A 15,589-nucleotide genomic window follows, 5' to 3' on the forward strand; every position below is an offset into this window, starting at 1 on the left:
CCAACATACTGTGTCCTCTGACAACAAAAAAGCTTAAACAAAATGCGTCCAAAAGACAACCCTGGTTTAACGATGAGCTGCGAAAACTCAAACACCTGCTTCGTCAGAAAGAAAGAAAATGGCGTAAAGCCCCCTCTCCTTCCTCATTATCCGATTACAAACGTTCTCTCCACTTATACAAAAACATGACCTTAAAAACCAAAAGAGACTACTACGCCAGCAAGATCCACCACCTCATCTTCGACTCTAAAGCTCTTTTCACCTACGTCTCCAGTCTCACTAAAGCTATCACTCCAGATATTCCAACCGAATTATCCCAGACAAAAGCAGACGAACTGGCTCTTCATTTCAGTAAAAAAATCTCCGACCTCCTCAAACAACTGTCACCAAACAAGGGCACATCCGATAGTACATATCTTCTCCCAAACAAAGACATTCACCTAAACGCCTTCGAACCCATCACCATTTCAGAGATTCAATCGGTTCTGAAGAAAATGAAACCGTCAACACACCCGTTTGATCAAATCCCGTCCAAATTACTTCTTCTAATCCCGGATACTATATCGAAATCACTAGCCGACATCATAAATTGTTCCCTGTCCCAGGGTATCTACCCAGACGACCTCAAAACGGCTTCAATCAAACCACTCCTAAAAAAACCCAACTTAAATGCGAACGATCCCAACAATTACCGCCCCATCTCCAACCTTCCGTTTATAGCTAAAGTTATGGAAAAACTAGTAAACACCCAATTATCAAATTACATCGAGGATCACAAGATCCTCTCCCTGAATCAATATGGATTTCGCAAAGAATCAAGCGCCGAAACACTTCTCTCCCTCACGGACTTCCTACTCCACGGCATAGATAAAAGTCACGCTTACCTATTAATCCTCCTCGACCTTTTGGCTGCCTTCGATACAGTCAACCACCACCTCCTCATAAAACAACTAGCAAACATAGGAGTGAAAGGCACAGCACTGACCTGGTTCAAAACCTTCTTGGACAACAGAGGATACAAAGTCAAAATTCATAACAAAGAATCATACTACTTTCCTTCCTCTCAAGGGGTGCCACAGGGCTCCTCCCTCTCACCCACGCTCTTCAATGTTTACTTGCTCCCTCTCTGCCTACTACTAACGAAACTAAACCTGAAACACTTCCTTTTTGCAGACGACGTCCAGATCGTGATCCCGGTAAAAGAATCCATCTCTAAAACACTAGAATTCTGGAATAGCTGCCTAACAGAAATCAACCACCTCCTCACCAATCTAAACCTAATTCTCAATGCCTCAAAAATGGAATTTCTACTTATTTCCCTGGAAAACAACAATACCCTTTCACAGCCACCATCTCTCTTTCAAACCTCTCACGTAAGAGACCTAGGAGCCATCATGGACAACCGTCTCAACTTAAAATCATTCATCAACCAAACCACCAAAGATTGCTTTCACAAACTACATATCCTAAAAAGAATAAAACCTTTATTCCACTCACAGGACTTCAGAACAATTCTTCAAGCAATAATCTTCTCCAAACTAGATTATTGTAACTCGCTACTACTAGGTCTACCAGCTTCCCACACCAAACCTCTACAAATGGTACAGAATACAGCTGCCAGAATCCTGACGAACTCTAGGAGAATGGATCACATCACCCCAATCCTCAAGGACCTTCACTGGTTACCGATCCATTACAGAATCATATACAAATCCATCACCACCATCTACAAAGTCATTCACCAACAAGCCCGGATCAACTTACAAATTCCCTTCAAAAAACACACATCCATCAGACCCATCAGAGAATCCTACAAAGAATCTCTTCAGGTGCCTCACGCAAAAACCATTCATCATAAATCTCTCAGTGCCAGAACATTCTCAACCGCAGGTTCACCATTATGGAACTCCATCCCAGCGGACCTGAGACAAGAACCCTGCCTTCCAACATTTAGAAAAAGGCTGAAAACTTGGCTTTTAAAAAAGCCTTTCCGATCCCTGACTGAGACCTACACCAGACATCTTAACCACACTATCCAAGCTCTGACTGAGACTTACACCTGATATCTCAACTACACTATAAAAAATGGTTTAAATAACAAACTTTGTCATTCGCTGACAGCACCTTCACATTATTAACATTATCATTTACTACACAAATCACATTTAATCGGACTCAATCTTGTAATCTTGTAAATAAGTTGCTGTAAGTTTAATCCCCAAGTCCCAGTTATTTATTTCCCTGTTTTATTGTAACTGTCACTCTCCTTTCAATGCTCTTGTTACAGTTGTTTGAGTTATCTCTTATCTTGCACACTTTGTTAAATGTAAACCGGTTTGATGTGATCCATGTCATGAAAGCCGGTATAGTAAAAATAATAAATAAATAAAATAAAAATGTTTATTTACACCCTCAACAAAATGTAGCAGATTGGTGAGGCAAGATTTCCCTTGGCTAAATCCATGTTGGCTTTGTCCCATTAAACTATGCCTACCTAAATGTTCAGCAATTTTGTTCTTTATGATATTTTCTACCATTTTGCCTGGCACAGACATCAGCCTCACTGGTCTGTAGTTTCCTGGATCACCCTTTAATCACTTTTTAAAAATTAGCGTTACATTAGCAACCCTCCAGTCTTCAGGTAACATAGATGATTTTAATGATAGTTTACAAATTACTAATAGCAGGTCTGTAATTTCATTTTTCAGTTCTTTCAACATTCTGGGATATTTGCCATTTGGTCCAGGTGATTTGCTACTCTTTAGTTTGTCAATTTGCCCTATTATATCTTCCAGGTTCACTGAGATTTGTTTCAGTTCTGCTGAATTATCACCTTTGAATATCATTTCTCGCATGGGTATCTCTCTTACATCTTTCTTAGTGAAGACCGAAGCAAAGAATTCATTTAATCTCTTCACTATGGCTTTGTCATCTCTAAGTGCCCCTTTTATCCCTTAATCATCTAATGGTCCAAATGACTCCCTCGCAGGCTTTTTACTTCAAATGTACCTGAAAAAGTTTATATTATGATTTTTTTGCTTCCACAGCAAGCTTCTATTCAAATTCTTTTTCTTGCCTTCCTTATCAATGCTTTGCATCTAACTTGCCAGTGTTTATGCTGTTTTCTGTTTTCTTCATTCAAGTTCCTTTTCCATTTCTTGAAAGATGTTCTTTTAGCTATTATAGCCTCTCTCACCCTTACCTTTTAACCACACCAGTAGTCATTTAGCCTTCCTTCACCATTTCTAATGCGTGTAATACATCTGGTCTGGGCTTCCAAGATAGCATTTTTAAATAATGTCCAATCATGATGTAAACTGGGTAGGGCCAGGACCAGGCTGAAGCCTCCTCAAGGAAGGGGGAACAATATGCAGAGCCATATTTTTTCCCTACTACATTCTGGCACACTTGTCAGAGGTTTTGACCCCTCATATAAGGTAACAGATCAACATAGCCAACAAGCATGCTCCATGTCATCAATCTCTCTCTTTATTGATGACATGGTAGTTTGTGCAGCTCTGCCATTGTGATGTAATGCTAATTCAGTTAAAATATTTTAAAGAAAGAAAGACAAAAAAAATGTAGTTGTGGCTTTCACTGTTATGTCAAAATGAAAAAGAAAGAAAATTCAATTTTCCCTCTTTTGTTTAAATTGAAGATGTGGGGGGAGGAGATGAGTCTTCTCTCTCTTGGTCAGTGTCATGTCCTGAGGGCTTTGAAATAGACAACTGTTCTAGAATCCCCCTAAGGCAACACTAACATGACAAGGGAATGCTGCCTCAGTCTGCTCAAAAACCTCTATAAATGGTAACTTGCGTGTCATGACAAAGTTGAGTGCAGGATAGTATATTTTGCCCAGCCCTTGATTTGGAAAAGACGGGGCATTTTTAAGCTGCACATTATTCTTGTGTCACTATGGCCATTTTCCAGAGATACAGAAGTTTGTAGTAGTAACCCTTCTTCTCTGAAAGCTGCAGAATTTCTCCAGTTATTTTTTGCTGCTAATTGGATTAACTGATGCATTTTAGAAGTCATGTAAGCAATGGCTGTGTGAGGGTGCAATGGCAGCTTCTAGTGAAGTCTGAGTTCCTGCAAATTCATTCTGAGCTTCTCTACATAGTCCTACTGAGGCACTTCTTTAATGACTTACAACAGGTCTGCTGTGTCACTTCTGGAAAAGACCACTTGTATCAAACCGTGTGCCAGTCTTCTGATCAGGAAAAGCAGCCACTGGGGTACAATGTAACCTAAGCTGAAAACATCAAGCACATGTGATTGGTGAACTAGTCAGCTGCTGGTGGACCAACCTATTGCGCCATGCACTTCCTCTCATTCCACCTTTGTCTCTTCAGATAAAGCGAATTGTATACAAGTCCATCGTTATTAATTCAGCTTTAAGAGTACTTCTTTGTTTTTATGTTTTTTAAAGTTTACATATACAGAATTTAGGCTCCCCACATTGAAATGAAGTGAATACTACAGAAGAAGTCATGTTCAATCCTAACATGGTCTGAGCTAATTCCTCACTTCTAATTCATTATCATTGTCACTGTTTTAAGTGCTAATAGTTTAAGTGCTTATAGTATATGCAGTGCTGTGGAATATATTTAGAGAAACACGCGCAAAGCCATTTACCCGGTTAATCTTGCCCTTTTCTGCCTGGCTAAAAGTGTGCATGAGTTTCCATAGCACATGAGGCGTTCCTGGGTGAGGGAAAGAGTTTAGCTCAGAGGAGGAAAACAGAAAGCATATTTGGCATTTTCAAAAATAAATACAGTATTTTCTCCTCCTCAGCTATTGCCAGTGCAAAGAGTAGGTGCATAGCATGCTGACACTGTTAGCACCCACATAGTTTATGATGGGTGATTTTTAAAGAGACTCTATCATATTTTGTATCTACAAAGGCTATTTGAGTATTGCTCCTCAAATATTTAACACAAGTCAAACACCATGCCCGAAAGAGCTTAGACTTTAAAGCAAAATGATTGGGAGACATGCAAGAGGTATGAGCCGAGGGCAGGTGCCTGAAAGGTGCAGAATAGAAGGAGGATGGGGTGGGATTTCATGGAGACTATAAGGGAAGGTCTCTCTGAAGCAGGGTGTACCTTTAGCTGCTAATGGAAGTTGGATATTGACATATTTAGGATGCATGGAAAGAGCACCATGCCAGCACTGTACTAACCCTGAATATTGGCCACGTACTAGAGGAATGTCCACAGCACTGATCATCATGCTGGATAAAAGAGCTGATTTGCAAGTATTATACTAATTCACTTCAGTCTTGCTCTTCTGTAGCCATGGATTCAACTAATGTTGGCAGAAGCTTGCTTCCATTGGATCTGTCATCTCACTGATCATTTTTCATCGTCCTGTCGCCTTCTGACTCTCTTTTTCCTGCCACCCATTTCCCTTGCAGTGCTCCCCACCTCCTTTCTTTCGCCTCCCTGTTGGCAGCTCTGTTGCATATTTGACGATGTTTTCTCTTTATTGGATGTGGCTTACCACACACATCTTCCTCAGGCCCCACCTGATTAATTTGGGACTTAGCACCCTATCTTATTGTGAAGGACAAGTGATATAAAGTAATCAACAACTAGTTTGATTCTAAACAGAGCCAATCTGAAACCTGTATTTAACACCAGGAAACTTTCTGGATCAGTGTGTTTATTGTAACCAGATGTACAAGGTTTCCCAAAGACATTCAATACTGTAATTTTAGACCCTTTCCCCAGAGATCCAATTTATTCATCATTTCTACATAGATTCAATGGTTATGGCTTTCATACACCATGCATACAAATGTCCATACTTATTGCATGTGTATATAGAGATTTAACCACACATGCAGGCAAACAGATCCAATCTAATGCATGCTCTTCATATAGGCAAAAGAAATCCCAGATAGAAGAATCAGAAAAGGAGAACTGATCCAGGGAGTCTGGCATGTCTATATGATTTAATAAGGAGCCATGCTACAGCAATTAATTATTATAGCTTCTTCCATGAGGAAAATACTATCCCGCAGGCCTCGCTACAGTTTTCCACACATAGGCCATAAATTCTGACCTGGAGCTGAAATTGCAAACTTTTAGCTTAAGGTGTAAGGTCCCAATAAATAGGCAGCGGGTAATATTAACATACTTGCCACTTTTCTATTCTTTATATTTAGTGCAAGGATTCCTTTTGTTTTAGCCATAATATTTTTTATCTCATATATTTTTAGATTCCCTGGAATAAAAAGTGTGCACCTGCATTCTTTTGAAAAAAACCATATTCTTTTTTAGGATGCATTTCATCAGTGTCTGCCCATCTGCATGTACACATGTATCAGAGGCCTTCTCCATGAACATATTTGGCTGACACTTGGTGGGAGAATCTCTTACTGAAATGACAAAGTTCCTGTCAAATTTCAGCCGTATCTGTCCAAGGAGAGCGGGGTCGTCCATGATTTGGCAGGATCAGGGATGCAGAACCTAAATAGCAAGAATACTTGGAAACGCCTTCCTTGTACTACACTAGAGGCATAGACAAAAATGTCCTTTGCTGAATCCAGTCTATCATTGCTCATGCTATTATCATACTGTACACATAGCAGGGTGAATCATATATGGAATTCAGACAGAGGCTAGCACAGTAGTGCCATGATTTATCTAGATTCATGATGGGAGTGGCTACTGGCTAGGTAAAAAAAAAAAAGTCAGAATAGAAACAGGAGATCTTAATGATTATGTTTGTTGGACTTGCCAACTGGATTATCTACATTTTTTTTAATGATACTGCTTCTTTTAACATGACAGCATATAAAGAGAGAAAGAACAATATTATTGTTACTGTTATTCTTATTATCTATTTACAGATAAATGCATAGAGGCAGATGGAAATAAAATGGTTGATCCAGGGTCCCCCGGAGAGTCACTGGAAAATCCAGGACATATGCTCCAGGGATGCTGATTTCATCCCCACCCTTCCCCCCTGCCTCTCTGAAACCGGCCTCCTTCCATGTCTTCGTTTCATTGAGTGCCATCAAAGTCCCACAAAGGGTGATCCAATACCTTGAGCCTTTCTTGTTCTGCCAAGTCAAACTGGACTAACAGTGCTCATCTGTTTCAGATGGAGATTATTTTACTTTCACAAGACATGAAGCCATTGGCGTGTGTGGACAGATCATCCCCGTGAGTATCTCTGCAAGCACCCGATATTTATTTTCATTTGACTCAGCACTCTTTAAAGACACACACAACATGGTCCTTGCAGCTGTGTATTTTCCATTTACCAAAAAGGAAAAAAAAGAAGCTGAGCTCATATTGCTGACATATCTTTACCATCTTCCCTGCAAATGCTTATTTGGACAGGTTAATAGGGTTTTAGCTCTGTTGTTACCAGTGATGTTCTCAAGAAATGGAATTCTCACGGTCCAAAAAGAAAAAAATAAGCCTAGTATTAAATCTAATACTCTCTTATTACTTATGGATATATAAACCTGATTTTTAAAATGTTGCCTTTTTATAGTTTATTGAAAAAACACAGTAGAAAACTGTAGCCTGCACAGTGTCCATGCACAAAATACATTTTCTTGTGTGCTTTTGTCCTTATAGTAGCTGGTCACGTCCGAGGTTTTCCATATTCTCTGAGATTGCTTCGCTTTGCAAAAGGACACTAGTACTGGGTATGCTGGTTGTCACCCTCATTTCAATTCCCTTGTTATTAGCTAATTCAACTTACAAAGCCTTAGCAGAGTTGGGTAAAAGTTTGATTTTCTGCAGATTTCACCTGACTTTGACCCAGTTTTGATGTTCACTGGGGATGGAAAGTTAACATTTTAACTTTCCACCCCAGAAATGTAAGTGAAGTTCTTAATGTGTTTTATAGCAGGTTGACTTGGCATTTGGATTAAAGCTAAACCAGAATAATAAAGGGGTTTGTCCTGCCAGGTTGAAATCTAATAACATCCCCTATGCCCCTGCATGAGAAGTGGTTCTGCCATGGCCGTGGGTGCTCTTTCCTCCCCGCAGTGCTTCTCAGTTGAGCAGGATCCTTACAGGAAAGCTGGGAGCCCACTGGAATGCCTGGAATTGCTGAAGATCTAACAGGAAATGTGAGCCAAGGGTTGGTGGGAGAATTTTAAAAAGAGGAGAGTTGAATTGTTTGCTCTTCTTTTGCTATGATCTCCCAATCTCCTACCCTAGCAAGGGCAGAGATTCGCAAATCAGAGACAGGTTGAAGAATGGAAAGGGCAAAGAGATATGATGAAAATAGGAAGAGGAGGATCTAAAATGGTAATTATGGTGCTATTTATTTACTTATTCAAAATATATTAGCAATCCTCATTATCCGATCTCTATGCCAGTTATTCTAGACCAATGTTAATACGTACTGAGAAATTGGTTTTGGTAGATTTGATAGATAAATGCCATCCTCTGCAAACCACCTCTGTAACTATAATTGTATGTTAATTGTCTGTTAATTTGTAAACTGTTGTGATCTATTTATGGAACGACGGTATATAAGATGCCTAGATAAATAAATAAATAATATTTATATTCTGCCTATAGCATGTGCTAGGCAGATTATATTTTAAAACATACAAAATAAAATGTCAAACAATAAAAGAAACATAACTATAAAACACACCATTGCCCAAGATCAATAAAATGCAACCTACACTTCATCTACTGTATAACACTTTAATCACAACCAAATACCTCCTGATTAAAAAATGTTTTAAGTTTTTTTCAAAAAAGAGTAAAGTCTAAGATGGATCAAACCTTTGCTGGTAAGGAGTTCCAAAGTATGGGACCAATAACAGAAATGACTTGACACCAAGTTTCGTTTAAACAAACCTGTCTAACAGACGGGACAACAAAAAAACAGTCAGCAGACTATAGACTCCTCAAAGGAACATACTGAGTAAATAAATTTGCTAATAAGAAGGACCAAGGGATTTGTAAGCCAACACTAAAATTATGAATTTTAATTGTATGTAGTATTGGTAACCAATGTAAATAATGGAGCAATTATTTAAAGGAGTTACTTGTTCTCAAGGTAATCCCCCTAAAACAAGTCTGGCAGCCGAGTTCTGTAATACCTGTAAAGCTTTGAGAGAGAACTTAGAAAGTGCCACATAAAGTAAATTACAATAATCTAGTGCTGCTAGCACAAAAGCTTGAACTACAGTGTGGAAATCCTCACAGGTCAAAATATATTTAAGATAGCATAACATTAAGTTTATAGAAACCAGAGCTTAGTATTGCCCAAGTGTGTGGCTTGAAAGAAAGATGAGAGTTATATTGAAAATCCAGACTTCTGACAGAAACCATAAAAGATGTCAAAACTCCATTATTTGATAAACTAGAGCAATCATATTAACTGGAAGGTATGGAAGATTTAGCAATCCATATTTCCTCTGTCTTATATAGGTTTAAAATCAAGTTGTTGCTACATATCCAGGTAAATATCCATTGAGCAACGTTTAGCTAAAGCCAACACACATGGAAGATTACTCCAAAATGGAAGAAAACAATTGGATGTCATCTGTGTAAATTTTGAAGCAAATATCATACGATTCCAAAGTTGAACATAAAGGATGCTTGTAAATATTAAATAAGGCAGAAAAATAACACCATCAAACCTTGAGGAACTCTTGATTGAATAGTAAACTAAGCAGATTGCTGCTCTCCTACTCTAACCTGCTGTTCCCAGTCTGATAGACACAACTAGAATCAACAAATAACATCCCCGCCCATTCCTATTTCAGATAACCTTCTTAACAAAATGGAATGACTAATTCTATCATCGGTGGCGGAAATATCGAGCCTATGTAATATTACCAGCCACTGTGGTCGTGCCAACATGAGTACATTTGCATTCCTGTATCTTCCTTTTCTTTTTATAGTTCTGACCGAAAAAAGTGCTGCAAGGCATACCCTGGTCAGTGATGGTATATGCAACCAAAACTATTCATCTATGGCACTTCATTTTGTCACAGGCTCATCATTTTATCAGGGAAGGACCCAAAAAACAGCAGGGTAGGCGATCCAGTGAAACCGTAGGAAAGCGACAAACAGAAGGATGCCACAAGAGCGTCTTTTTCAATCTTTAATGAAGGAGACGTAAAATAAATTGCAAATGCCCGACTCTGGCTGAGTTTCGCCACCTATGGTGGCTGCCTCAGGGGCTACAAGTAAACATATAAAGTGTTTATTAACATAAAAATTAAATTAAAAACATAAATAATTAAAAACATAAATAATTCAAAATCACACAAACATATGAAAGCACAACATAAATATTGAATAAAAATAGTGACAATAAAAGCAATAAATCATATGAAATAAATACATAAAAAATCAAAAAGTAATGACAGTGGAAAAAATAAATAAAACCATATAGAAAGAGTAAAAGAACGCTGGAAGCAACAACAAATCGACAAAGGAACCAAAATGCTAAAATAAGCTTTTGAGGATTCTACCTTAATGGTCCGTGGTCCGTGGTCCGTGGTCAGTGGTCCGGATAATGTCAGAAAAAACCAATTGAATATTTTAATTAATCCATCTGAAAAAAAGGGAAGCTATAGAAAAGGGAAAAGGTGAAAAAAGAAAAAAGAGAAAACAATAAAAGAGAAATGCCGTTTGGTTTCCTCTACGGCATGGTTAAGTCGGATGTATTATTATGTTGTTTGATTCATCATTCAATTTTGTTTGTCACGCTTTCTTATTTTGATGTTTTGTGATTAATTAGTTTAACTCTTTCTCACATTCATTTCTCTTTTATTGTTTTCTCTTTTTTCTTTTTTCACCTTTTCCCTTTTCTATAGCTTCCCTTTTTTTCAGATGGATTAATTACAATATTCAATTGGTTTTTTCTGAATATTCATCAGGGACATTGTTTCCTTTTTTGATATCGAGGCACTTCACATTTGTTTTCCTTATTCAGAATACATTGTGCATCTCTTCCGTTGAGAAATGTTGTGTTTCCAATAGATACCCACCCATATGAATTTAATATATGGCTTACCTCGAGCTACACATTTAGTTATATATTGATTGTTTTAAATATTCAGCTGACCTTCTTTTACGTTTCAATAGAAATGAAATTTGACTGTTGACATTATCCGGACCATCACGTGATTACGTTTCTAGAAACATTAAGGTAGAATCCTCAAAAGCTTATTTTAGCATTTTGGTTCCTTTGTCGATTTGTTGTTGCTTCCAGCGTTCTTTTACTCTTTCTATATGGTTTTATTTATTTTTTCCACTGTCATTACTTTTTGATTTTTTATGTATTTATTTCATATGATTTATTGCTTTTATTGTCACTATTTTTATTCAATATTTATGTTGTGCTTTCATATGTTTGTGTGATTTTGAATTATTTATGTTTTTAATTATTTATGTTTTTAATTTAATTTTTATGTTAATAAACACTTTATATGTTTACTTGTAGCCCCTGAGGCAGCCACCATAGGTGGCGAAACTCGGCCAGAGTCGGGCATTTGCAATTTATTTTACGTCTCCTTCATTAAAGATTGAAAAAGACGCTCTTGTGGCATCCTTCTGTTTGTCGCTTTCCTACGTCATCATTTTATCAGTCATTGATTTCAACGGAGCTTCCTCATATTTCTGCATATATTTACGTTGGGATTATTGAGAAGAAATGTCAAACTTTTTGTGACTGATTATCAAGAAAATGCACTCATATTTTAGTTCTACACATAGGGATTGATGAGTTCTAGATGCAATTTCAGTGCCATTTCAATGCCATTTAACTGTCCTTTATTTGAAGGGTCAGGCAGGTATCACATTAGAAGAAATCATTGCCCCCTAAAAACTATAATTTCAGTGAAATTTTAAGACCTCTTTTTTAGAAATCCAAAAGGAATCTAATTATGGGGAATTTTATAAAGCAGTTGAGTTTTTGCTCCTTAATCAGGCCTCTTCATATATGCTCTAAAATTCATTTGGATTCCTGTGGTTTTGATAAGATTTTTGCTCTTGTTATATTGCTTTTAACTGATTTATATTTTATTTTATTCTATTTTGTCCTGTATGTTATTGTGTGATGTGTTGATGTTTTCAGGTTCATCTCTGTCTACAGTCTTTATGATGATTTGTGGATTGTCTTACTGTAGAGATAATTTTATTATGTTTCATGTTGTACTTTTGTAAAGCACCTTGATTTTATTTGGAAAGGCAGTATAACAAATTAGTAAACCAAACTAACCTTTTCTCCCTTCGTCACCACTAAATCTCAAAAAAATCCTTCCAAATACCATTTGAACATGACCCATCCTACGCTGACAGTTTTGTTTATGAAGCTTTTTGGAAATTACAAAGATCTATCACTTCCTTTCAGGTTGTATAGAATTGTCAGCTATTATTTAACAGGTCTGTGCTAGTGACGCACTATTATAGAATCATCTATTGTTGATGATGAGATACAGAAAGTGATGCTATTTAAGGGGTGGATTTTTTAATATGGACGTGGCTATTTTATAACATGCACGCGCCGATGCACGCATATTATAAAATATGGTTCCCGTGCACACATGAGCAGCAGAATTTAAAATCCGCGTGCATGTGTAGGCGGGTTGGCACTGGCATGCACAGAGGGGGGTGGGAATTTCCAAACCAACATGCGGCGATGCGAGTAGGCCTTCCCCAGTTTCCTCCCAGTCTGCTCCAATTAAGGAGAGGACTAGGAGGAAACTTCTCTATACCCCATCCTCCCAAACCCCTAACCCCTACCTAGCTTCTCATGTTTTTTTTTTGTTCCATTACTTACTGCTCCTTTTGTTTCATCTGTTTAGAATAAAACAAATTAAAAAATACATTTAAAACAAATCAAAACAAAAAAAAAATCTGGTCCCCACCCCTTCCCCTGTTCCTCTTTGCTGCCACTACCTAACCTTCCTACCAAAGCCCTCAAAACAGCATCTTCCCTCCCCCCAAGCTCTCCTGGATCTCCTCAACCACTTACCTCATCTACAGGTCTATGGGGCAGGAGCAATCCCCAGCCTCTTCTACCCCGCTGGGTCTCTTTTTAAAAATGGAATTGGTGGACTCTGAGGCTGATGCCATTTTGTTGTAGAGGTACTCCAGGGGCTTCATTGGGCACAGGCACACGGAGCCCATGTCCCAAGTCTCTCCCTCAGTGCCTTGAGTCCTGCAGGGCCAGCACCTTGCTGCTTCCTTTGCGCCTGTGTGGTTTATGTTACGCTTGGGCTCCGGTCAGGAGTCGTGAACACCACCCAGCGGGGTGGCTCCAGGTGGAGAGAGACAGGAAAGGCTATAAACAGTGTCTGGGTCCAGGCTGGGTCAGGGCAGGTGGCAAGTAACAGTGTCTGGGTCCAGGCTGGGTCAGGGCAGGTGGCAAGTAGCAGTGTCTGGGTCCAGGCTGGGTCAGGGCAGGCGGCAAGTAGCAGTGTCTGGGTCCAGGCTGGGTCAGGGCAGGCGGCAAGTAGCAGTGTCTGGGTCCAGGCTGGGTCAGGGCAGGCGGCAAGTAGCAGTGTCTGGGTCCAGGCTGGGTCAGGGCAAGGCAGGTCAGAAGGCCCGTAGGCCACACACCCACACAGAAGGCCCGTAGGCCACACACCGTAAGCAGGGCAAGGCAGGTCAGAAGGCCCGTAGGCCACACACACACAGAAGGCCCGTAGGCCACACTCAGTAAGCAGGGCAAGGCAGGTCAGAAGGCCCGTAGGCCACACACACACAGAAGGCCCGTAGGCCACACACAGTAAGCAGGGCAAGGCAGATCAGAAGGCCCGTAGGCCACACACACACAGAAGGCCCGTAGGCCACACACAGTAAGCAGGGCAAGGCAGATCAGAAGGCCCGTAGGCCACACACACACAGAAGGCCTGTAGGCCACGCAAGGCAAGGCAAGGCAAGGCAAGGAATAAGGCCCGAAGGCCACGCAAGGCAAGGCAAGGCAAGGAATAAGGCCCGAAGGCCACGCAAGGCAAGGCAAGGCAAGGCAAGGAATAAAGCCCGAAGGCCGCGCAAGGCAAGGGAAGGTCCAGGGACCAAATGCACAGCAAGCAAGGAAGGCTAGAGCAGGGAGCCCAGGCGAGCTCGATGCCGAAGCCCTGAGGGAACTGTCAGGCAGGGTTATAAGGGACAGCCCAGAACATAGAGAGGAGAAGGGAGATGGACTGGGCCTGTCAGGAGATCCAGCTCTAGAGGGACCCCTGGTGGTGAGGCGGTTGCACAGCAGCCATAGCCATAACAGTACCCCCCCCTCAAGGCCTCCCCCTCTTCCTGGATCCCATCTGTGCAGGAGGTAATCAATAATAACGTGAGACCACTCCGGGGGTGATGCGGCAGGTTCAACTCCTTCCCAAGGCAGTAAGGCAGTCCATACCCCCACCTGGGGTGATAAGGCGGCAGGGTTAGACCCCTCCTGGGGTAGCAGAGGTGGTGCAGATTTCCATAACTCCTCCTGGGGTGACAAGGGGAACACAAACCCCACCTGGGGCAGAGAAATAGTCTGTAACCCTTCTTGAGGCGACAGTAGGGCCGTTCCGGACCCTTCCAAGGTCGGCATCAGGACCGGTACAGCAGGCTCAGATAGTTGAGTAACAAAGTCAGTTGGCAGGCCCAGTTCGGACCCCTCCGGGGGCAGCAGCAGGACCGGTATGGACCCCTCCAGGGGCAGCAGCAGGACCGGTACGGACTCCTCTCGGGGAGGCAGCTGGACTGGTATGGACCCCTCCAGGGGCGGCAGCTGGACCGGTACAGCAGGCTCAGATAGTTGAGTAACAAAGTCAGTTGGCAGGCCCGGTTCGGACTCCTCCGGGGGCAGCAGCAAGACCGGTACGGACCCCTCTGGGGGCAGCAGCAAGACCGGTACGGACCCCTCTCGGGGAGGCAGCTGGACCGGTATGGACCCCTCCAGGGGCGGCAGCTGGACCGGTACAGCAGGCTCAGATAGTTGAGTAACAAAGTCTGTTGGCAGGCCCGGTTCGGACCCCTCCGGGGGCGGCAGCAGGGCCGGTATGGACCCCTCCGGGGACGGCAGCAGGCCCGGTTCGGACCCCTCCAGGGACGGCAGAAGGACCGGCTCGAGCCCTTCCGGGGGCGGCAGCAGGACCGGCTCGGACCCCTCCGAGGACGGCAGCAGGACCGGCTCGGCAGGCTCAGATGGCTGAGTCAGAAAGTCTGTCAGTAGGACCGGTTCGGACCCCTCCAGGGGCGGCAGCAGGGCCAGTTCGGACCCCTCCGAGGACGGCAGCAGGGCCGGTTCAGCAGGCTCAGATGGCTGAGTCAGAAAGTCTGTCAGTAGGACCGGTTCGGACCCCTCCAGGGGTGGCAGCAGGACCGGTTCGAGCCCCTCCAGGGGCGGCAGCAGGACCGGATCAGCAGGCTCAGATGGCTGAGTCAGAAAGTCTGTCAGTAGGACTGGTTCGGACTCCTCCAGGGGCGGCAGCAGGACCGGTTCGAGCCCCTCCAGGGGCGGCAGTAGGACCGGTTCGAGCCCCTCCAGGGGCGGCAGCAGGACCGGATCAGCAGGCTCAGATGGCTGAGTCAGAAAGTCTGTCAGTAGGACCGGTTCGGACCCATCCAGGGGCGGCAGCAGGGCCGGTTCGGACCCC

The 15,589-nt window shown here is 42.0% G+C and overlaps 1 protein-coding gene across 1 annotated transcript in view; it reads left to right on the forward strand.

The window, feature by feature from the left end:
• ALDH1A2 (aldehyde dehydrogenase 1 family member A2) overlaps positions 1-15,589 on the forward strand; it is a 177,241-nt gene that overhangs the window by 89,927 nt on the left and 71,725 nt on the right. The window contains exon 6 of the mRNA XM_029574784.1: positions 7,111-7,172. Within this exon, the coding sequence (XP_029430644.1) occupies positions 7,111-7,172 (62 nt within the window). The remainder of the gene's footprint in view (positions 1-7,110; positions 7,173-15,589) is intronic.

This window comes from Rhinatrema bivittatum, chromosome 13 (genome assembly GCF_901001135.1).
Source record: "Rhinatrema bivittatum chromosome 13, aRhiBiv1.1, whole genome shotgun sequence".
Classification (NCBI taxonomy): Eukaryota; Metazoa; Chordata; class Amphibia; order Gymnophiona; family Rhinatrematidae; genus Rhinatrema; species Rhinatrema bivittatum.